The sequence below is a fragment of the Grampus griseus genome (assembly GCF_964374135.1).
Source record: "Grampus griseus genome assembly, chromosome: 20".
NCBI lineage: Eukaryota > Metazoa > Chordata > Mammalia > Artiodactyla > Delphinidae > Grampus > Grampus griseus.
Window position 1 is genome coordinate 29,971,449 of NC_139014.1, and position 23,024 is coordinate 29,994,472.

The 23,024-nt window shown below is 54.5% G+C and overlaps 1 protein-coding gene across 2 annotated transcripts; it reads left to right on the forward strand.

The window, feature by feature from the left end:
• The first annotated feature begins 9,820 nt into the window (after positions 1-9,820).
• SEPTIN4 (septin 4) lies at positions 9,821-21,242 on the forward strand. 2 transcript variants are annotated; one of them, XM_082678835.1, is made up of 12 exons: positions 9,821-9,933; positions 14,871-15,164; positions 15,508-15,601; positions 16,037-16,123; positions 16,627-16,750; positions 19,414-19,548; positions 19,662-19,779; positions 19,868-19,969; positions 20,167-20,263; positions 20,357-20,519; positions 20,679-20,778; positions 21,050-21,242. In XM_082678835.1, the coding sequence occupies exons 1-12, from the start codon at positions 9,931-9,933 to the stop codon at positions 21,107-21,109; spliced, it is 1,377 nt and encodes a 458-aa protein (XP_082534961.1). In that variant the 5' UTR covers positions 9,821-9,930; the 3' UTR covers positions 21,110-21,242. The 2 variants fall into 2 exon arrangements, with proteins under 2 accessions (XP_082534961.1, XP_082534962.1); XM_082678836.1 differs by lacking the exon at positions 14,871-15,164.
• The last annotated feature ends 1,782 nt before the right edge of the window (positions 21,243-23,024 follow it).

A 23,024-nucleotide genomic window follows, 5' to 3' on the forward strand; every position in this document is an offset into this window, starting at 1 on the left:
TCCTTTCAGAGCCAAAGTTAGACCCCTCCTTGAGCCCATTGCTCCATTCCTTCCCCACCAGCTTCTCTGAGCTCCAAGCTAATGACATCGATGACGATGCTTGGGCCAGAGTCAGGCATTGACTCTTCCAGGCAACGCTGCTTAGCCTTTCAATGGAAGGTAGTAGAGAGTGGTTTGCAGGGTGGGAAGCTACTTCCCGAGAGTGAAGATAAAGAACTGAGCTGGTAAAGAGAATAGGGTCCTCAGGTAAATATTCTGGCCACAAAGTGGGCCATAAATGAGCTGGGACTTAGACTTCCAAGGGGGGAGAGGCATTAACAGTGGCACAAAGAGAGGGTGGGGAAAAAGGGAGAGGGAGGGTGGGAATGTGATATTTAGTCTCAGGCTGGAGGAGCTTCTTGGAGACATCAAGGGCTGAGGGCACCTTTGTGTGGAGAAACGTGGAGCTAGAAAGGGAGATGTTAAGCAGTGAGGGGAGGGGGCGTGTATCCCACAGAGAGAAAAAAAGAGCAACAATCTCTGTTACTTTCAGATGTCTCTGAGGAAATGTACAATCGTGTCATCTGGTGGCTAAAAGGTCTGTGCTTTTCCCTCCTGTGGGTCCACTCTGGGGGGCTGGGAGGCAGGAGGACAGTTGGGAGGGTGGCTCTGTATCCGCAGAGCCAGATCTGTTAGGATGGCCCGTGCTGGGATTCTGACTTGAAGGGGCAGAGGAACGTCTCATCTTGCCTAAAATTCTACCATTAGAGTCATTTCTTTGGGACTTGGAAACTTTTTTCATTCTCAAGAGTCTCCTTTTAATGGGAAGGAGTCACTTTTGGAATGGAGAACGATTTAAGCCCATGGCCTTTCAGATTAGCTGGTCTTTACCTACCATGTGATAAAAAGCAAACATCAAAAGCCCCGTTAACACAAGTGATCTGCTTCATGGTCTCACTCAGGGCTAACTCCAAACTTATTCAGGTTGAGGGGGTATCCCCACGTGTGTCTCTGCTTCCTCAGAACCCTCTTCAAGCCCCCATCCCAGGATCTGGGAGGTACTTATTGGCTGCCGCCCTGGCAGGCTCTCCAGGGATGTCTAGGTGAGGATATCAGTGGGTCCTGCAGCCAGCCAACTTGAGAATCCCCAGGGTCTGACCCCCCTCCCCCCACACTCACTTTGTGCTCTTGACCTCTCTGATAGGAGGGAAGGTGGGAACCAGTCCTAATACAGAGCATCTTAGTGGCAAGGAATTCCTGCTTCAAGCGTTATGGACCAAAACATGCTCCAGCCCTATGAGCACAAGAGAGGCCAGGGCTCTAGATGAGGACGTTCCTAGAGAGGAGAGAGCCCTGGGAATGCAGTCCAGTCCCCACCAGCAGTCCTGCCCCTCAGAGGGAGCAAAGATCCATAAAGGAGAGGTTTTTAGAATTTTATTATTGGGTTTGAGCCCTGTGTCCACTATTTTCTGACTGTGACCTTGGGTAAGTTATTTTACCTCTCCAATCATTAGTTTCCCCATCTGTTATTAGGAACAATGGCTTCCTCTTAAGGTTCCTGCAAGGACTCACCAAGCTATTACACGTAAAGCACTTAGCATGGTGCCTGGCAACAGTGAGCACACAGTAAATGCTAGCCATTGTTATTTGGGCCACTTTGGACTAGGAAGGGATTTGGGCCAGGTTGTGCCCAAGTTCACTGGACATCTTTAGTAAAATTCTCTTTTTCCCCTCCTGTTGGCACTCTCTGAGTTCCATTTGCTGACCCCCTGGGAATGCCTGGCTTCTACTCTCTCCATTATGACAGATGAGGAGGTAAGAACGCCCCTGGGAAGTTACTTCCCGTCTTTCCGTGCTCCCCCTTATCCAGGTGCCTCTCTTACCCTTTAATGGAAGCAGATGTGAAAGGAGACAGACAGAGGTGCTCCCTATGGTTGGGCAGGTTGTTCACTGCACAAGGGCACCTGGCAGAGAAGCAGGGGCTGAAATCTAGCCTGTGTTCCACTTGCCAAGCTGTGCACCTGTGGGGCTGCATCTCCCCAGAGGGGCATTTACATGAAGGTACCAGAGCTAGTTGCAACGCTGGAGAGAAGGAGTAGAGACCTTTTGGCAAACGATGAATCCTGCCAAGTGCTCTGTGGGAAGGCTGTCTGGGAAGCCATAGACTGGACCCATCCCGCTTGGCTCTCCCCTCTCCAGCCTAGGGCACTCCAGAAAGGGGACATTTTTCTGGGTTACACACTATTTGAGTCCTCAACTTGGAAAGGCACAAGGTGAACTCTGCTCTCGGCAGCCCTGTGTCCTGAATTTGGCAAAGCGTGTCCTGATTTCACAGTGCGTTGTTCCTATAAGTACTTTCATTCTTCTTGGTCCATGTTTGATAAGATAGTCCAAGCTCTTTTGCCTTTGTTCTTTGTCTTGCCATATCTCTCCCTTACCCAAAGTCCAGCATGGCCTCTAATGGACTAGCCCAGGATGGACAGTTGACTACAGGTGCAAAAGACAAATGAGATGTGCGTGTGGCAGGGGACAACAGCCAGAACAGCTGCGGGGGATGTGCCAGAAATGCGGCTGCCACCCCCCTCTGCCATGGCTGCTTGTCTAGCCCTGGGCCCTGGGCTCAGCTGTGGGTGGGAGCAGCTACTTTTAGAGATTATCTCCATGCAAGACAGTAAATCCTTCTCTCCCTCCTGCCTTTCTCTCTTCCTTCCTTTCTCCTTTTCTCCCTTCCTTCCATAAAGAGTTTTTATTCAGATGCTTAGCACTCTGCTAGGCACTATTGAGGAAACCGTTGAAGCCTCGCACACACATTCTTTGGCCTTGAGAAACTTACCATCTGGACGGGGAGATAAGACATATGGGCAGGAAACATTGAAACAACAATATGAAATAGTCCGTGCTCAAATGTTCAAATGAATGCAACAGACTGAATAAGTGCCCTTGGAGGGTCTTAGGAGAGAGGGAGTCAGCAGGGACTTTGCGGGGAGGCGGTCAGGTTACCCACTCCTTCCCAAAGCCGGCGGCGGGGGGATATCTTAACAGCCAGCCTCTTGTTCACCCCTTGATGCAAACCTATACCTTTGGGAAGGGATTAGTATTTCCCCTCATTCAGGATGTGATGCTTTTGACAGAGCAAGTTCCTCCCTGTTTTCCTCCAGCTTGCCCTCTTTCTTTATGCATCTTGTTTTAGTTTAGGAAGTCAAAAGCCTTGGCAGCAGGACGGCTCCTTCTCAAAATAGCTCTTATCCTGTCTCGATAATTGCAGCTCTCCAGCCTGTTCAGCAGCAGAGCTGCTCCCCAGAAGCTGGGAAGAGAAGACTCCCAGGCAGCGGGGCCTGCTGGTCTTCTCTGGATCTCTGGAAGTGGGTGGCATGGAGGTGGGCCCGGTACTCTCCTCACAGGGTGTGCAAGAGCTAGGCCTTCCTCAGACTGCTCCCTAGGCTGCATGGCCCACAGGCAGTCCCAGGATGAAGACTCTGTGGTGCTGGTGTCCAAGGCCTCTGGTTCCTCTCATCTAGGAATGGTTGACTGTGGAGTCTGGTCCAGATTCCATTCCCGGCAGGAATTCTCTGGTGGCCCAGCCATGGCGCCTGGCTAGTGGATGGCAGCCTGTTTGTTGCTGAGCTTCACAAGCCCTTCTGGGTCCACAGCTGGGGACGCAGCGTGATTCAGCCTCCTCCCAGGCGGCCCCTCAAGACCTTTTTGTCTAAGGAGCAGGGTAGACAGATGCTTCTCATCCTTGGTTTGGGACATTAGGGACTGGAGTCTTCCCGGAGGAGGTTATGCTGGACTGAGGGAAACATTCCTGGTGGGTTTTTTTTTGGTACCAGAACTAGCAGAAGCTCAATAGGAAGGTCCTGAGGGTGCCCTCTGCGGTCAGCGGGGGCTGTCTTCTCACACAACCCTGGGGAATTCCCTGGAATAAAGCAGCTCTTGTTGGGAGGGGCTGCCCTGGTCCCAAGATCCTGTGTCCTCAAGGCACCTAACCTACTCACCCTTGGATGTGCTGTCAGGGGACAAGGTGGTTTACTCCCTGCTCTATCAATTATGCAAGGAATCAACTCTGGAAAACAGGCCAGGAACAAGAGGAGGCTGTTTCAGTGATACCTAAGGCACACTTCAGTATCTTAAGGGTGACATGTCATTTGTCCCTGGGGGATGGGACGGCCAGCCTCCTCTTGGCTCCTGAGTCACAGGGAAGTTTTGCTCAGGTAGACTAACTTGGCAAGGAAGGACCCAGAGCCTAGGAGCAGCACAGGGAGGCTCCGCATTCCTGGGGATGTTAACAGGATCCTAGGGTATGGGCTGTCTGGAGGGAACCCCAGAATCATTTTCCTACCCCCTCATTTTCTCTTGCTTTGTACAGAGGCTCATAGTTGAAAGGGAAGGGGGTTGTTGAAAGGATGGAGCAGAGCTGCTGAAAATGGGGCAGGGCACCTTGGGAGGCTTTTCATAGCAGCTTGACCCTCGCTACCCCGCTGCTTTTCCTGTCAGATGGTACCTTGTTCACTGCAGCTATCGTGGGCAGTCAAGCCCAGAGCAGGATGGGAGGCTGGAGACCTCTGGCCCAGACTTGCTATTTTGGGCACAGGCTAGGTTGACCAACTCATCAGGGTTTGCCCCGGGTGCTCCTGACTTTAACATTGAAAGTCTTGCATCCTGGGAACTCCCTGAGTCCTGAGCAAACCGGGACAGTTGGCCACCCTAGGACAGGTGGTGTGGTATGCCTCAGCAAGAGCCTCTGGAAGCACAGGGCAGGGGGGTAATGTCCTACCTCCACCGGGAGACCTGGGCAGATTGCTCCCTCTGTCCGTGCAATGAGGGCAGGAAAATGCTATGCCTTCCTCCCGAGCTTGATGGCAGAATCCCTTCACTTTTTTGTTCTGCCCAGCATGAGCACACATAGGGAAGAACCAGCCACATCCACTTTGGACTTTCTAGTGTATTTCCAGAAGCTACTTGGTTCCCTGCCTGGAACCCATCTCCAACATTACACATTTCTATCAGAGTAGTTCGGTGCTGTTTAAAGTGGTGGGTTTTTCAGGTAAGAAGAGAGACAGTGGGCCTGAGTAGACTGGGCAGCTTGGCCTCAGAGGGCAGGTGCATACTCAGATGAGAAAGAAAATCTGTAATGCAGAAGCCATCTGACAGCTGCTCAGCCAGAGGAAGGCTGTCCTGAGTGACAGAAATGATCATGTCCCTTCACCCTCCTCTGCTCAGCTGCCTTTGGCCCAGCTGCCACGAGGGGAGAAGCAAGAGACAGCTGCACCTTGGGGGCTGAATGCAGGCCTGGAGGAGGACAGAATGCAAGGCAGCTCCTGAGGGAAGCTCAGACGCTGACACTGTAGATGGGAGGACTGGGTCAGCCAGTCATTTCCTTGGCACACCTACCACCGGCAAAGTCATCTAGCTCCAGGGCTCTCAACAGTGGCTGTGTTGGGGAATTGGGTTCAATAAGTCTGAGACCAAGACCTGTTTTCTAGAGATAGAGTGGTGTCTAGCTGGAGAAGCTGACTCCACAGTTGGTGGCAGCATGGTCATTCCAATGTCACTTTAGACTAAGTCTTCTCTCCCATCCCTCTACACCCATTACACATGCACATGCTCATTCTTCGGAGGGAAGGCATTTGAAATAGTCACAGTTGACGGTTGCTAGTTTGGTGTTGATCATTTCGGTGTTAGCTGAGATAATAGCTGCCATTCATTTTAGTGATTATACCTGCGCTAAGTGTATCGCCTTAGTGAATCTTCACAGCAAACCTATGAGGTAGACTTTTTCTCCCTATTTCACAGATGAAGACACCGAGGCCCAGGGCTTGCTCATCAGTGCCTGGAGCGCTCTAGGGAGCATCTTGCCCCAGGGGTTCATAAACTCTTCTGTGTGGTGTATAAACTCTTTTTCTGTAGTCACATATTCCTGGGAGATAACTTCCTGATATTTCAGTAGCACCGTTAGATATCAAGAATTGTGAGAGGAAAGGTTGTAGTGGGGGTAACATCTGGGTCTCTGCCTTTGAACTGAGAGGCTGGGAGGTCAGCGTGAGCTGGTAAACAGCCAGAATGAAGGGCAGGTTATGGGTCAGCGAAGCCCATAGCCTCAAGGCTTGTCTGTACTCCAGAATCAGAGTGGAAACTAAGCAATGATTCCTCTTGGTCAATCCATATCGATCAGACATCTCTTGGGGGCAGAGGCCTGATCACCCAGGCAGACATCGTGTGACATATTCACTGAGTTGAAGTGAGTAGAGGTTAAAATAGAAAACATACTCCCCATCCTTGAGGGGCTTGTGGTTAATTTGGAGAGAAAAGTATACAGATGGATCACTTGGAAGGAAGTGAATATCAAAGGACAAACAAAGTCCAGGGCAACGAGTCAGCGAAGCTTCCAGCATGGAGGCCCTTGGAGGGTCAACAGCAGGGGGAGACAGACTTTGGCTCAGGTGGTGGTAACTCACCACCCAAAGATTGAAGGGCAGCTGTTAGAGCCAATGAGTTTTTGGCCATGGAAGATATTCGAGCAGAGGCTGGAAGGTCAAGGGAGGGGGAATTGAAGGGAGTCAGACACGCAGGGGGTAGTGGTATTAGGAGGTGTGCAAATCCCTTCCATCCCTGAGCCTCCTGTGCCCTGTCCTGCCACAGAGAGGATGTTGGAAGGGCCCTCTGGCTGGCTTCTATCATCCTGTTGGCTCTGGAACTGTCCCTTGCTGCGGCCGTTCAGCAGGTGCCAGGAAACACTGTGTTCCCTGACCTTGCTGCCCACATCTCGTGCCTGCCCCAGGATCATGGGACACTGGGAAGCAACAAGGGAAGGAGTGAGGCTTAGGGTATTTTGGTTTCTTGCCTCTGCACAGACCTTGCCGGACAGACTGGCTAAGGTTTCCTTGAAAGACACAAGCCAGTGATAGATAGACGTTTGGCTCCACCAGGGCTCTCTGACTGTATCATCACTGACTCAACACCTCTGGGGCAGGGGTACTATTAGTTCTTGCACCACTTAAGGGAAACTGCTACCGAGAGGCAAATGTGGCCTTTGCTAGTCAGGCAGATCTGAAGTCCTGATTTCCGGTGGTAATTACTCTTTATTCTTGACTTTGGACCTGGGTCCTGGCTTGGCCCAAGTGCAGCATCCTTGTTTGCCATCACTGTGCCATATACCCTTCACCCATGCGCGGGCAGGAAAGATCCAGTGGAGGGGGCGGCCAGGAGGTTTTCCGTAAAGACCATATTAGCCTGATCTAAGTAGAGGGGGCCCAGGACAGCAGACTGGGGCCGTGGTTGCTGATATGAGTTTCCCAGAAGAATCATCCTCTGTGCAAGGTGTGTGGCGACTCTCCAGACGCTTGGCTTGAATACCCGACCCCAGCAGTGCCCCGGAAATTGTACCCTAGTCAAGGACATCAATGCCTGGTGGGATGTTGAATTTCTTCCTTCCTTCCTCCCTCCCTCCCTCCCTCCCTCCCTCCCTCCCTCCCTCCCTCCCTCCCTCCCTCCCTTCCTTCCTTCCTTCCTTCCTTCCTTCCTTCCTTCCTTCCTTCCTTCCTTCCTTCCTTCCTTCCTTCCTTCCTTTTTCTGCCTGCACGGCTTGCAGGATCTCAGTTCCCCAACCAGGGACTGAACCCAGGCCCCAGCAGTGAAAGCCTGGAATCCTAACCACTAGGAAACCAGGGAACTCCTGGGATGTTGAATTTCAAGAGAGAACCAGAGCTCCAAGAGCTGAGGGGCACTGAGGTAAGGTTGGCCAGACAACCTGCTGGCTGGTGGTGGCACAGAGCACACAGTGATCAGTGACTCACACAAGGGCTGCTATATCTCAGCCCTGCTTCTGACCAAGTGTCAGACTCTACCTGTCCCAATACAGAACATGAGAGCTGGAGTTGAGGGTAGAACAATCCTCTCTCTCAACGGGGGAAACAGAAGCACAGGGAGGGGAAGGGACTTTCAGGCAGTGAGATAGTTGCCAGAGCTGGCATGGGGACTTACTCCCGGGCCAAGTTCTCACGGAGACCCCTGAATTGCTACAGGGCTAGCATGCGGGGCTGTATAGGTAGTGACCCAGAGTCTACCTTAGGCTTTTATTTTGCCCAGCCCATGCTTCATGTTGGGCCTGCGACCATCAAGACCATGAGTTCCATGGTCCCTCCCTCTTTTGGGGCCTCACTTCCTTCAAAGCAAGCTGGCACCAACATGCCTTAGGAAACACAGGGCTCTCTGGGGTCTGGGCAGCAGGTGCCTGAGCAGAGCTGGGATTCCAGCTGCAGCTGAGGACGAGCTACTAGCTGAGATGTGTTTGTGTCTACACTTGAGCAGCAGCCAGAACTGGGGGAAGGAGGGACATTATGATTGTGGAAAATAAGCCTTTGTGATAGGGCCTGCCTTCCTTGACATAGGCTTTCTCCCTTGGGCCCAGCACTCACAGTCCAGGCCTTGCAGACTGAAGCATCCAAGAGGTATTCTTTTTTTTTTTTTTTAATTTATTTATTTGTTATTTATTTTGGCTGCAGTGGGTCTTAGTTGTGGCACACAGGAACTTTGTTGCGGAATGCGGATTTCTTAGTTGCAGCATGTGGGCTTCTTAGTTGCGGCATGCGAACTCTTAGTTGCAGCATGCATGCGGGATCTAGTTCCCCAACCAGGGATCGAACCCGGGCTCCCTGCACTTCTTTAAGCAATGACACCCCTTCTATCCTCCAGCCCACCATTGCCAAATATTCAATAGCAGTCCCATGTTTTCTGAACCTGATCTCACCTGTGGTACCCAGGCCCCCTCCCTCTCTCTGCCGAGTTTTGACAGATCCCAACCAAGACCACTGGGTCACGGATCACACTGAAATAGTGTAGGCAGGCCTCTAGCACTTCTACCAATAGAGGGAGCGGGCCATGCCTGTGGCCTCAGTTTTGTCTAAAAGGTATTCAAGCCAGTCAGTCTGCCCTGGAAGAGGACTCTTGGAAGTCAGGGAGGGGCATGCTGCTGGAAACTTCCACAGAAGCCTGACCAGCTCAGACCTGTATTAGCTCAGGAAATCCCCACCAACTCCCCACCCCCTAAGCATCTATGTTCTCCTAGCTGCTGCTGACCCTTCTGAGCCTCTAATGCCTCTAAAGCTGCTGGGGATTCTGTTCCCACAGCATCTCACCTGCTTGCCCAGCATGGCCTCTCCTGAGGCCCTCACCGCCTTCCACAGCCACAGGCAAGGCTTCACTTCCCCGGAAAGGCCACTCAGCCTCTCCCTTCCATTCTTCCAACAGATGATCCGGGATAACTTATGCAGCAAATCCTCTTTAATCTTTAATGTAGGCTCTTGCACGAAGGGAACCTCCTGTCTCTTCCTCACAGCTTGGCTGGAGGTGGAGATTGTCTGACATTCCACCTTAGGAGGTGTACAGACGGTATGGACAATCAGTAACTTGGACATCAGCTGGGTTCAATTCCCACAAACCTTGTGGACTCTCCGGGGTAACTGATCGTTTCTCCCCAACCTGTGAGGCAAACCCCCCTCTCTTTCCAAAGGTTTCTTCTCCTGGGGACACCAGGTGGGCCCTTCCTTTTTCTTTGGGGACTGGCTCAAGCCCCCACGGTGCTGCGCTGCCTGGGCAGGCCACTCTTTAGGGCCTGAGTGAGGAAGAGCCAAGTGACCAGAGAAGCCCTGTCTCGAACGCCTCTCCGCACTCTGTCTCCGGGGGTCGAGAGCTGCAAAGCCCCACGGCGGGCCGGCCACCCCTTGCCCAGCCTGCGCCGGCTCCCCGCGCCGCGGAGGTGCAGGCCCCGCCCCGGGGCCGCCCCGCCCCGCCCCGCCCCCCGCCGCCGGGCCCCGCCGCCGGGCCCCGCCCCCGGCCGGTCCGCTCTCTGGGCGGCGGGCGGGGGCAGGCGGTGTGGTGAGGTCGGCACGCAGCTCCGGCCGCGGGTCGCTCGGGCGCTGTCCAGGCGGAGCCGGCCCGGCCCGGGCTGCAGCCATGGTAAGGCTGGCGGGCGCGGGGCGGGGCCGGGCGCGCAGGGCCCGCCGCTCCCGGGCGGCTTCGCCGAGACCCGCGGCGCCGCAGTCCAGGCTGTGCGGGGCGGGAGGCGCTGTCGCCTGCCGCGGGCACAGGCAGGCTGGCGGACGGCGCTGCGTCGCTGCTCCCAAGTTTCTTCTTCTGATGCGAGCGGACACGGAGTGGGCCCCGGCCACCGGGGTGCTGCCCCGTTCTTAGACGGAGGGGTGGGTCCGTGCTGGGTGGGGAGGGGGCGCCGGCCGAGATGCGCTGGTGGGCTGGGGTGAGTGAGTCAGGCAGGGGCGGAGGTGAGGGTCCCCACCCTTGCCTAGATCAGCTGTTACCTGGGTGACTCTTCCTCGCCCACCTACCCTAGGCTCAGGGACCAGCACCAACTTCCTTGGAAAACACACACAGGAGGCCCGCAAACACTGCCTGCCTCGCCAAGAGGGATGGTGAGACGTTTGGGCCCTCCCTTCCCACAGCACCATCTGCCCAGGGACCTCAGAGAGAGGGAGGCCCAGCCACCATCCTACCCCGTGGAATCAGCTATATCCCTCTGCCTCTGAGACAGGAACCATGGGGAATCTTCCTCCTGCTGCATCCTCCCCCCTCCCCCCAAACCAGGTCCCTCTGCAGTGATGGAGGGTGGAGGGAACTCATTCCTGCCACCTGCCTGTGGTGGGAGGAGAAACAGTAACCCCAGCCAACCACCCTGAAGACCCCCCAGGTAGGAAGTTTTGATGTTTGGCCGTGAGAGTGTAAGCTCTTTTCCTGCCATCATTGCCAGAGCCTGCCACAAGCACATTATGCTGAGTGTCAGGGCCTCCAGGCCCTATGCCAGCTTCTCCTCCCAGTCTGGAAGCCCCCTAGCCTTTGCCCTCTGCATTGGGAAGCACAGGCTGTTTACAACAGGAGGAGATCCGTGACCAGCCTGTGGGGCAGGATGTTGGCTGTGGGCAGCCTCCAGAGAGGAACTCCCCGGGCCCTGTGGAATCAGAAGCTTCCAGGTCTAGAAAGGCCAGCCTTTTGGGCTCTTCTCTCTCAAGCTGTGTCCAGGCCGAGGCCCAAGTCTTGGCCAGGAAGTCTTGGTGACACTGTGACCTTCCCCAAAGGGGGGTTTCCTGGGAGAGGCCAAGTGGTGCCTGTCTTTATCCCTGCCCCCATCCTTCTCCTCACATGGGGACGGACAGACTGATTGTCCCAGGGATGGAAGCCTGGGGGAGCACTGATTGTTCTTAGTGCCAAGTGTCCCTAGTGCAGGGGCCGAGAGGGGCTTTTTCTGCCACACACTAAGTTCAGTTCAGCTGAGGTCTCGGTGCTTCAGCTTGGCTGAGGCCACCCTGTTCCTCTGTATTTAAAGGCACCCTGTCAGCACCAGGGTCCTCAGCCTCAGGCCCCTGCCTCAAGCCAGCCCAGTCCTTAAGCTGACGGGGTTCATGTCAAGCCAGACTTCTCTATGAGGGTCACTTTGTGAAAGGAGATCAGGCATCCAGCTGCTTCAGAGATCAGTGGGGAGAGCTCCCCAGCCCAGGAGCCCCAGGGGTTTTGAATTGGCATGCAAAAAGAAGGACTTGGCTAACATGAATAACCATCCTGTGACTTGAGATGTACCTTCTCTCCCCAGGTTCAAAGCAGCTTGAGGTATCTGTCATCTGGGAGTGCTTTCTTTCCCCAGCCTTCCTGGGAGGCAAGGAAGGGCCATTCATAATTGGACATTAGGGCCCTGAAATTAAGACACTATTCAAAATCACAAAGGGTATTTCTAGCCAAACCAGAAACACTGGCCTCCTGACTCCTAGTCAAGTGCTCCATCTGCTCCCAGTTAGGTCCCTCAGTTTGTCTCCCACCTAATCGGCAACTTGGAAGCCTCTGGGATCCCAGCCTCTCCTTGACCTGAACTCATGCCCCTCAGAGACCAAGTGTTAGCAGCTCCCCTGCTGACTCTCTGAAAGTGATGGGGTGATGAAAGTGATACAGGTCCCCATGAGTCAGAGGTCAGGTATCCTAGTATGGAAGGAATCCCTGCAGCAAAGGCCTCTCTGTGGCTGGGACTTTCTGCAGGGAAATCTAGGGGCGGATTTCTGAAGGCAGTGCGGTTCTCCACTGAGAGAACACAGAGGGACACTGGGAAGAAAAGTGGGGCCATTCCTAAGAGAACATACACCCAGGGGATTATAGGACACCCCACACTACTTCAGCACTGCTTGAAGTTAAGGTGAAAGAGATTGGAATCCTTTGGGACTGGAGTCTCCTGGGTAGCTGCCCCACGTACTGATGGACCAGGTCACCTTGGGGACAGGTCTCAACCCTCTGACAGGCCTCAGTGTCCTTGGGGGTTACAGGAGAGGCCAAGTGGATCAAGAGCCTGTGTTGCAGACAGACTTGGGAGGCTGGTGCTCTGCCCATCGGGGTAGGCAGCGGGCAGGCATCACGGAGCAGCCAATCAGAGGAGGAGGGGACTGCAGAAAAAACGAGTGATCCTGCTGCAGCTGAGCTGTCCTTGGAGGGTGGGAGCCACGGGAAGGGAGGAGGAGGGGTTGGAGAAGGACATTCCACAGGCTTTTTTGGCCCCTGACAGACACAGGGGGGTCAGAGAGAAAGGGAAAGGAGCAAGTCAGGACGCTGGATTCCAACAAGAGCATCAAGACCAGGCTGTTTCTGTGTGTGAGGAACTTTTCTTGGGAGATAAAATTAGACCTAGAGCTTGCTGACAGGGAGTCTGAAGCGTGGGACATGGACCGTTCACTGGGATGGCAAGGCAGTTCTGTCCCTGAGGACAGAACTGAAGCTGGGGTAAGGTGCTGCTCTGGGAGATGGGTGGACCCGCCCTGTCTTCCCCCTGCATTGTCTGGGATTGGGGCTCAAAGTCAGAAAATGATTTGGTCACTGGCGGAGCCGGGGGCAGGGAAGGACAGACAGGAGGTGAGGCCCCTCGTGTCCTAACTCCTTGTCTAGAGCCCCTGTGGGCCCCTCCGTGCTGATGAGCAGCTCCCTGGCATGGAGAGTGGTACTGGGTTCCTGGCGACTCTACTTGAAGATTGCAAGGGCTGGGGGTCTCCATCAGTGCCTTCCTTTCTCCCTTCCTTGCAGCCCCGCCGCTCAGTGCCCCTGGGGAAACCAGGCGGAGTGCAGTCCTCTCTCTCCCACCCTCAGCCTGACCCCCAGACCGACTGCTGCGTCACTGTGGGGTTGTGCAGAGGGGCAGGATTTCCCCGAATTCCCCAGACTCTTCAGCTGCCATCCTCAGCCCCATCCCTTCTCTGTTGCCATATAATTAATCGTCCAGGCTGGGACACTTTGCAGAGTGAAAAGGGGCAGTTATGCCAGAACAACAAACATAAACTGGGATGTGTGGTCACCCCATCGGCCCCCACAAATACTGTGGGTAAGAAAAAGCCTGTTGGGTCAGGCTTGCCTCAGGACTGTCTCGTCTGGCCACTTGGCCCCTACCTGCTGTTTCCAGTTTCCGTCTAAAAGGCCCCTTTTCCTGTCTAGGCAAGCCCTGGAGACTATGGCTATAAGCAGGTATGGGGACTTGAGAGGCGACCGCCTGGAAGTAGCTCCTAGGGGACTTTCCCCTCTAGCCTCCCCCTCTAGTCCCTTCCCTCTGCATAAACCTGGCGGCGTGACTGCATCCCTCAGTTCTTCCCTTTGTAAAACGGGGGCCTGCAGGAAGACCGCGGCCGTGTTATCTCCCCTCACCCTGGCTGGGACTCCACAGTGGTCTGGGGTAGCCCCCGCTGGCTTGGCTGATTCCCAGAGGGTGAGTCAGCCTGTGAAGCCGGCCCTTGTCCGTTGTCTGGGGGAGGCACGTGGGTTTTGTGAGGCCGAGCTGAGCCCAGCACCGCCAGGCACTCCGCAAAGGGGGCTGGCCCCAAAGGAGAGAGAGGAAGCTTTAGGGTCTGGAGCTGAGGGTCAGAGTTGGCGGGGGGGCAGTGACCTGCCTTCCCAGCTGGAGATGGAGTGGAGCAGGTCTCCACAGAGGAGCCAGCCCCTCGCTGCCTACCACCCGTGCGGTTCACAGTTGAGACCAGACCCCCTCCCGCACTGCAGGCTAAAGCCTATCTCTGGGCACAGGGGGCAAGGGGCAGCTGCGGGTGCTTCCCCCTATACATCCCTCACCGTTGGGGGCTGTCAGAAGTGTCCTGCCGTCCTCCCTCACCTGGTCCCTCCCAGCTCCCCTTCACCCACACTCAGCATCCACTGGCAGGTTTCCCCTTCGCTCCTGGGGCCCAGGCTCAGGCTCTGTGTGGCTCAGTGTCTGGAATAAGGGGGGTCAGGTCAGCTGTACTGAGTTCTGGGCAGTGAGTCCTGGGGAGTGAGCACCTGCAGTAGAGTCCGCACCTCAGTCCCAGAGCTCAGCGCCTGCAGTGACAGGAGGCGAAGAGACCCTTGATTTTCCTGGGGCTGGGAGCTCCCTTCTCCCCTCCCTCGCTCCCTCCTGCCCCTACCCCATTCTGGCTGTCTGCACGCTCCTTGAGTCCTGAGCCACAGTCTCCTCTCGGCTCTGATGCCTCTGTCCGCTCCCGCTCATTCAGCCTGACTTCCTGGCCTTTGGGGCAGTCCCTGGTCCTGGCTTGGAAGGGCAGCCTCAACAAGTGCCCTGCTGAGAGGGACCATTGGGACTGGAGCTACTCAGTTCCCAAACTGGAGCAGTTTGCAAGGGCTCTGGGGGCTGCCCAGGGCTGCTGCTGGACCCCAGGGCCTTTCCTGACGTCTTGGACCCTTGCACCAGGGAGGCATGTGAGCAGTTGCGGGAGGGATGGTGAGCGCTTCCTCTGGCTTGGCCGCCTGTGCAGTTTCTTTCCCTTGTAACCATAAGTGCTTTCCTTTCTCCCTCTCGCCTTCTCCTGTCTTCCTCCTTCATTCTTCCCTTCCTGCCACCTGCCCGCCTACCTCCCCCCACCCCGAACCCTCAGATCAAGCGCTTTCTGGAGGACGCGGATGATGCAGAACTGAACAAGTTCGTGAAGGATTTCCCAGGAAGCGAGACCTACCACCAACCAGAGGCCAAGACCTGGGTGTCCAGGCCCCAAATCCTGGAGCCGAGGCCCCAGGCCTCAGACCTCTGCCAGGATGACCTGGAGTTCAGACCCCCTTCGTGGCCCCAGCCCTCTGACAGCCAGCAGTACATCTCTGCCTCAGCCCCTCTCAGCCCCTCAGCTCGGCCCCGCAGCCCGTGGGGCAAGCTCGATCCCTATGACTCCTCTGAGGTAGAGCGTCCAGCCCTGCCTTTGCCTCTCAGTGGGCTGGTGCAGGAGGACCCAGGGAGGGAGGAGAGGGAGCCCGAGCGTGTGTGTACGTGCACGTGTGTGTGTGTGCGTGCGCACGCATGTGCGTGCTGAGCTGGAGCCCCTCTCTGTCCTGTGTTGGCCCCAACTCTGTGGTGTCACCCCCCAGGTATGTTGGAAACTGACAATACCAGCAGGGACGGGAGCCCAGCTGGTAGCCCCAGGTGGGGCCTCAAAGGAGGCTGACTCTGCTTTTTAAGGCTGGCGTTGGGTCCTGGGGTTCTTCTGCCTATACCCTGATGCACTCTGCCTTCTCGTCCACTAGGATGACAAGGAGTATGTGGGCTTTGCGACCCTTCCCAATCAAGTCCACCGAAAGTCCGTGAAGAAAGGCTTTGACTTTACCCTCATGGTGGCAGGTAGAGGAGGGGTGGGGCAGGGCAGGGCTGGGCAAGAGGTGTCTCAAGTGGGGATGGTCTATATGTGGGGAGTGGGCATGGGTAGGGCAGGAGAAAGCCAGGGGCTGTGCCTTTTTGCAAAATAGTTGGGAGACGCGGGTGGCCAAAAGTATGTATATGTTGCAGGAGAGGGGGTGGTGACGAGGTACAAAGAATATTTAACCCTCAGCTTTCTAGTAGTTGCCTTTCTCTGTGTGACCTTGGGCAATCTCTTATCCTCTCTGGGCCTCATCCAAATGAGAAGGCTGGACGAGCTCTTCCAGCTCTGCTGTAGTTTAGTCTCTTCCCAATTAGATGAGAGAGCAGCTGCCCCCGCAACCCCGCCATCTTGGTCCGGCGGGGTTGCCTCTTGGTTACAGATCTGATTTGGTGCCTCTGTCCTCTCTCCCCTGTCAGGAGAGTCTGGTCTGGGGAAATCCACTCTCGTCAATAGCCTCTTCCTCACTGATCTGTACCGGGACCGGAAACTCCTCAGTGCTGAAGGTGAGGAAAGGAGAGGAGCGTGGAGACAGGCAGGCAGAGCTGACTTGGGAAATCGAACTGACTGCAGGCTCTGAGGGATGGGACCTTCCCCAGCACGCAGGAAGCCATGGCTTCCTAGAGAGACTGCTGGCATCTCTCTGTAGGCCTATTTGGCCTGGAAGCCCACCAGCCGGCTCCCTAAAGATTTGGGTGCCGAAGCAGGGCAGGGACCAGAGTCCTGCTCTTGGAGTGAGTCTCTGACCCCCAAAGGATTCCAGGAATCCGAGAAAAGAGCCGGGAGCAGAGAAGAGGCTGGGGCCAGAGCCAACAGCCACCGGCATTTCCTGTGTTGGGAAATGTGCTCCTTGCTGGTTCCCAGAGAACAGGCCCCCAGGCAGCCCCCGGGGGCGGGAAGGGGGGCAGTGTGGGTGAGGCAGTCTGGGCAGCACTGGCTGGGGTGGGTGGTGTGTCCTGACTGGGCAGGCCCTTGCCCTTGCCCTGGCCTCAGTTTCCCCCTTCTCCAGAGCGGATCATGCAGACAGTGGAGATCACTAAACATGCAGTGGACATAGAAGAGAAGGGTGTGAAGCTGCGGCTCACCATTGTGGACACACCGGGTTTTGGGGATGCGGTCAACAACACAGAGTGGTATGTCTGACCAAGCACAGCCCCTGCCCCGACCCCCACCAACTCCGTACACACACACAGGGGCGCACATAGGCTCAGACACACCCACAATTGTCAAGAAGAAGGGGTTTGTGCCCTCGAGCGTGCCACTGCCCTTTACCGGACAGCTGTCTCTGTAAAGTGAGAGGGAAGGCCTTGGAACAGATGATCTCTAATGTTCCGTTGATTTGACCCACAATTCTAGAATGGGGTTGAGGACACAGATAGGAAAGAAGAGCCTCAAGAAAGCAAACACATGTGAAAACGTGTAGCACAGTGCCTGACACATAGTAGGTGGTCAGTAGTTGTCACCCTCCCTCCTTCCATTCCTTTCACCAGCAACATTTTAGGTGTTACAAGCAAGTTATTAAAGACGTGAGAGTGCGTGGAGGGAGGGGTGAGGGGAGAAATAAGAGGCAAAGGGAGAGCATGGGTGGAACTTTGTTTAAACTCCCGGGACCCTCTAGGCCACCTGCCAAAATAAAAGGTGGCTTACCAGCCCCACCGCAATCATCCCTGACATTTTTTTCAGGAACTAGAAGGATGCTTAGATAATGGTCAGTCAAACCGACCTGAGTAGATGAGGAGGAGAATGGGTGATAAGGACAGGAGAAATGGTGATGCCTTTGATGAGGGAGTTAGGCAGGGTGGTGCTGAGACACCTAGACTGAGAGTTCAGATCTTGATGCAGCATTTAGGAACTGCGTGATCTTGAGCAAATGACCACATTCCCATTTCTTCAACTGAAAAATGCTGGCCTTACCACCTCACCCAGTTGATCTGAAAATCAACCCAGAAAGATGCATGTGAATATGCATTAAAAACATACAGTTTTGGGCTTCCCTGGTGGCGCAGTGGTTGAGAGTCCGCCTGCCGATGCAGGGGACGCGGGTTCATGCCCCGGTCCGGGAGGATCCCACATGCCGCGGAGCGGCTGGGCCCGTGAGCCATGGCCGCTGAGCCTGCGCGTCCGGAGCCTGTGCTCCACAACGGGAGAGGCCACAGCAGTGAGAGGCCCGCGTACCGCAAAAACAACAACAACAACAAAAAAGCATACAGTTTTTACAGGGCTGTGTACATTATACTCATGAATATTAAGATGATAATTTCAGGATCAGTGAAACATAAAAGTGTGGGGTCCCCTGTTCGAAATGATTAAGAATTTCAGCATGGCCACAGCAGAGAATAAACCAAACGTGGGCCTCTCTGAGCGCAGGGCCCCGGTATGACTGCACGGGTCACACGCCCAGGAAGCTGACCCTGGATAATTGCCTCACAGACTGATCAGACCCTTATGGACCTTTCTGTGCTCTGAACCACTGTCCCCTCCATTTGTGCTTGATCATCACAACATGTGACTTTCGGCTCAGCACATTGGTTCATCTTCAACTTCATGATCTAAGCCTTGAGGGGAGGGCCACTTCTTATATTCTTGCCACACACTGTGCTGGTACATGGTGCATGGTCTCTGTAAATAGTCCTGCTGGATTGAGGTGGTCTCCAGTCATCACCACCCTTCCGGATCGGGGACTACGTCTCAGCAAACTGGGCTCGCCCTGAAACTCGAGCCCCAACCAGCACCTGCCTCCTACTGTAGCAAGTATCATTCCCTCCTTCAATCAGTCTACTTACCTCCTCTTGCCTTTCATAATAATAATAATTTCACCTGCCTGGCACCTCACAGTTTGCAGGGCACCACCACGTGTTCTCATTTAGTGAAGCAGCAGATGAGGTGTCCAGCCTGTGCTGGACATTTTAAGGGATGCAGAACAAGTGTAAATAATCCTTGTCACTGGGAGGCTTACAGTCTAGTGGCAATGGGAGTGGGGGAGTGGGGGGCGCAGCAGGTCTCTAACGTGTCAATCAGGTAAAAACTTAGCCTAGTAAGTGGGTTGGGCATTGTGGTGGCAGACACACTGAACTAGGAGTCAGAAGGCCAGGAGCCTGAGTGGGTAGAGAGTTTGCTAGCTAAAGTGATCTGGATTAAGTCTCTTCGCAGCTCTGGATTTAGCTTCTTCACGTATAAAATGAGAATAATGATGCTCATAATGGCCACCCATCAGGGCACCTATCAGTGAGGATGAAACTCAAGAACAGAAGAGCAAGAGACTTGAAAATTGAGGTTGTTGAATATATATATATATATAAAACCTCTGTGTGTGGTGACGGGAAGGGGAGAGCAGTGTGCATTGCTATAGTCACAGGACCCTTCATGGGAGAGATGGTTCTTGGATATGGCTTTGAAGGATGGAGTGGGCTTGGAGAGGTGGAGGAGAGGATGGAACCACACGAACAAAGGCTCTGAGGCTGAACTGCGAACCTGACTTAGGGCTGCCCTGGCCTCCAGTTGGTTTTCACCTGCCGGCACCTTGCTAGTCTTATTGCTTTCTTTGGTCATCTGGGCTCTTTTCCTTTCATCAAGCTAGTATTTATTGACCTCTGTCTGTGTGCTTAGTCTGATTTTCTGTCAGGGTGTTTGAGATGCACCCCTGACCCACCCAGGTACCTCCCCGATGATGTAATCAAGCAAGTCGGGGAATAGCAAAGTCTTGAAAAGACTGCTCGGGGCGTGGGCTCCTTGCAGGCCCAGAGCTCACTAGGCAGCCCTCACTTCCAGTTTCTCTGCTTGTCTGTCCCTGCCCCAGCTGGAAGCCTGTGGCAGAATACATCGACCAGCAGTTTGAGCAGTATTTCCGAGATGAGAGTGGCCTGAACCGCAAGAACATCCAAGACAACAGGGTGCACTGCTGCCTGTACTTCATCTCGCCCTTCGGCCACGGGTATGGTCTGAGCCTGAGGCTCCTGGCATCACCGGGTGTTGCCAAGGGAACAGGCCAAGAGCACCAGGGGCAGGGCTGCCACTAGCAGGTGGTCACAGTTTCCTGTTCCCCAGGCTCCGGCCACTGGATGTTGAATTTATGAAGGCCCTGCATCAGCGGGTCAACATCGTGCCTATCTTGGCAAAGGCGGACACACTGACACCTCCGGAAGTGGAGCGCAAGAAACGCAAAGTGAGGGAAGCTGGTGGGGGAGGGGAGCAGGTGGGCTTCTGCAAAGGATGGGGTCCCCAGAACTATGGGCCCCTCATGTGTTTGCCAGATCCGGGAGGAGATTGAGCACTTTGGAATCAAGGTCTACCAGTTCCCAGACTGTGACTCTGACGAGGATGAGGACTTCAAATTACAGGACCAAGCCCTAAAGGTGGGGCCACCCCAGGGCATCCCTTTCCCATCTTGTTTCTTCTGGGCAGAAAAGAGAAGTAGAATTCTATATAAGGGTGGGCTACTGGGGTGGAAGAGGACCCTGGTTTCCTAGCATGAACCAGAGAAGATGAAGATAAAGGTGGAAAGGAACAGGTGAGAATGGCGGTGTTGACAGACACCCCTAACTTCTTCCAGGAAAGCATCCCATTTGCTGTAATTGGCAGCAACACTGTGGTAGAGGCCAGAGGGCGGCGAGTTCGGGGCCGGCTCTACCCCTGGGGCATTGTGGAAGGTAAAGCAATGAGCTTGTGACCAGGGTATCTCCTTGCCCTCAATGGTTCTCCTGTACCCATGCGCCTGGCTGACCCCTAGCCTTGCTGTGCAGTGGAAAACCCAGGGCACTGCGACTTTGTGAAACTGCGGACAATGCTGGTGCGTACTCACATGCAGGACCTGAAGGACGTGACCCGGGAGACACATTATGAGAACTACCGGGCACAGTGCATCCAGAGCATGACCCGCCTGGTGGTGAAAGAACGGAATCGCAAGTATGGCCAAAGGCCAGGACAGAGCTGGCAGGGGTGGGGTTTGGGACACAGCCTTGGGTGAGACAAAGCCCTTCCTTTGTTCTATAGGCTCTGGGCTCAATCCAAGCGGGTGCTGGGGTCTCCCTAGCCTTACCAACCCCCCTTTCCCCTCCCCCTCAGCAAACTGACTCGAGAGAGTGGTACCGACTTCCCCATTCCTGCTGTCCCATCAGTGGCAGATCCAGAAACCGAGAGGCTGATCCGAGAGAAAGATGAGGAGGTGAGAGTTGGGTGGGGCAGTAGGGGTTGCCAGCCTGAGAGGACCCCTGCTTAATCACAACCCTCAGTATCTCTTGGTTTGGGAATAGGAATATCCCTGGCCCTGGTACATATCTGGATCCTGGATTGGTGGCTTAGTGGTTCTACCCAGAGACTCCATCACACCTCGGGGCTACCAAGGCCCTGGCTGAAGGGATTAGAGGTTGGGGGCACCTCTCTAAATCTATAGGACTCTCTGAAAGGCCCCACTTTGATTCATGTGCCTGTTCCAGCTGCGACGGATGCAGGAGATGCTGCACAAAATCCAAAGACAGATGAAGGAGACCCATTAGCTGGCTTTCAGCCTTGAATATTTAAACGCCGCCTCTTCGTCCTGCCTATGCCAGCCCCTCCCAGCACCAGCTCTGCTCAGGCCCCTGCAGCTACTGCCACTTCGCCTTACATCCCTGCTGCCTCCCCAGAGACTCAGAGGAAATAAAGTTTAACAAATCTGTAGGTGGCTTCTGGTGTCACTGTCTGTATCTTTATAAATTTATTTATTTTATTTATTTTTGGCTGCGTTGGGTCTTCGTTGCTGTGCACGGGCTTTCTCTAGTTGCGGCGAGTGGGGGCTACCCTTCGTTGCGGTGCACGGGCTTCTCGTTGCAGTGGCTTCTCTTGTTGTGGAGCACAGGCTCTAGGCACGCGGGCTTCAGTAGTTGTGGCATGGGGGCTCAGTAGTTGTGGCTCGTGGGCTCTAAAGTGCAGGCTCAGTAGTTGTGGCGCACTGGCCTGGTTGCTTCACGGCATGTGGGATCTTCCCGGACCAGGACTCGAACCCGTGTCCCCTGCATTGGCAGGCAGATTCTTAACCACTGTGCCACCAGCGAAGCCCACTGTCTGTATCTTTACCATCTCAGGGAAACCAAGAAGATCCTAGGACCCCGTTTTGAAAGGTTGCTGGAGGAGGGTGCTGGCTTCTGACTTTTAGTAGGGAAGGGAGAGTGGGGAAAACTTCCCCCTCTCATGACAGGGTTCAGTCCGTGCCCAGAATCCAGCCTGGCCTGTTCATCCTCCTGACTGTATCTCTCCTGCCTCTGTTATATGGAGCCCCTCTCATCTTTATCACATACAGTACTGACAACCCCATAGAAGTTTAGGTTTTGATATCTCCCCCGAGAAAACATCGCATTAATTGCATGCAGCCTTCGTATTTCCCCTGATTTGGGAAAAGGGATATGTAGTACGAATTAAGCTCTGTACTCTAGGAAGCCTGTGATAGAGCACTGAACAAATGCTGAAACCCCTGTAATCACCAAACACTATAGTAAGTGCTGGGAATGGATAGAGCACAATCATCGTCCTGGAAGAATTCACTTAACAAATATTTATTAAGCATCTGCTAGTTTGCAGACACTTTTATTTCTTTTTTAATTTTTATATTATTTAATTATTTAATTTTATTTTTGGCTGCGTTGGGTCTTCGTTGCTGCATGCGGGCTTTCTCTAGTTGAAGCAAGAGGGGGCTGCTCTTCATTGCGGTGCGTGGGCTTCTTATTGCAGTGGCTTCTCTTGTTGCAGAGCACAGGCTCTAGGCGCGTGGGCTTCAGTAGTTGTGGCACATGGGCTCAGTGGTTGTGGCTTGCAGGCTCTAGAGCGCAGGCCCAGTAGTTGTGGTGCACAGGCTGAGCTGCTCCGCGGCATGCGGGATCTTCCCAGACCAGGGATCGAACCGTGTCCCCTGCATTGGCAGGCAGATTCTTAACCACTGCACCACCAGGGACGTCCCAACAAACACTGTTTTAAACCTTGGAGTTAAAGCACTGAACACAGGTAAGGTTCCAGTTTTCCTGGAATTTACTAAATGTAGTAAAAGTCCCAGTGTCCTATAAGAAAGAGACATGTGAGGACATAATGGCCCTGGGACCTGCTATTAAAGCATTCAGGCCCACTCCTGAACTGAAGCTATCGGTTGAGAATCTGAATCAACTGTTCTCCATTTCTGTCGGGTTGGTGGTATCTCGGGGCTACGGCGACCTCCAGCGGCCACCCACCGCCCTGCTGCCTGCTCTGGCTCCCCGTGGGAGAGAGGAAGGGAGGAGCGAAGAGCTAGATCGTCGGGAGAGTCCTATTCCCCACACCCTTTACAGACCAGAAGGTCGCAGCTAGCTCGTGGCAGTCTCAGTCCTATTTCTCAGGTGAGAGGTCTTCTCAAAACTGAAGGCACCGTTCATTCAGGTCACGGAGAGCAGGGTCGGTTCGCGGATG

Bases quoted from the DNA above. Each gene is read 5' to 3' on its own strand.
- SEPTIN4 (XM_082678835.1), top strand. The intron at 16,751-19,413 runs GTATGTCTGACC...TCCCTGCCCCAG, and splicing joins GCGGTCAACAACACAGAGTG to CTGGAAGCCTGTGGCAGAAT. The intron at 20,520-20,678 runs GTATGGCCAAAG...CCTCCCCCTCAG, and splicing joins GTGAAAGAACGGAATCGCAA to CAAACTGACTCGAGAGAGTG.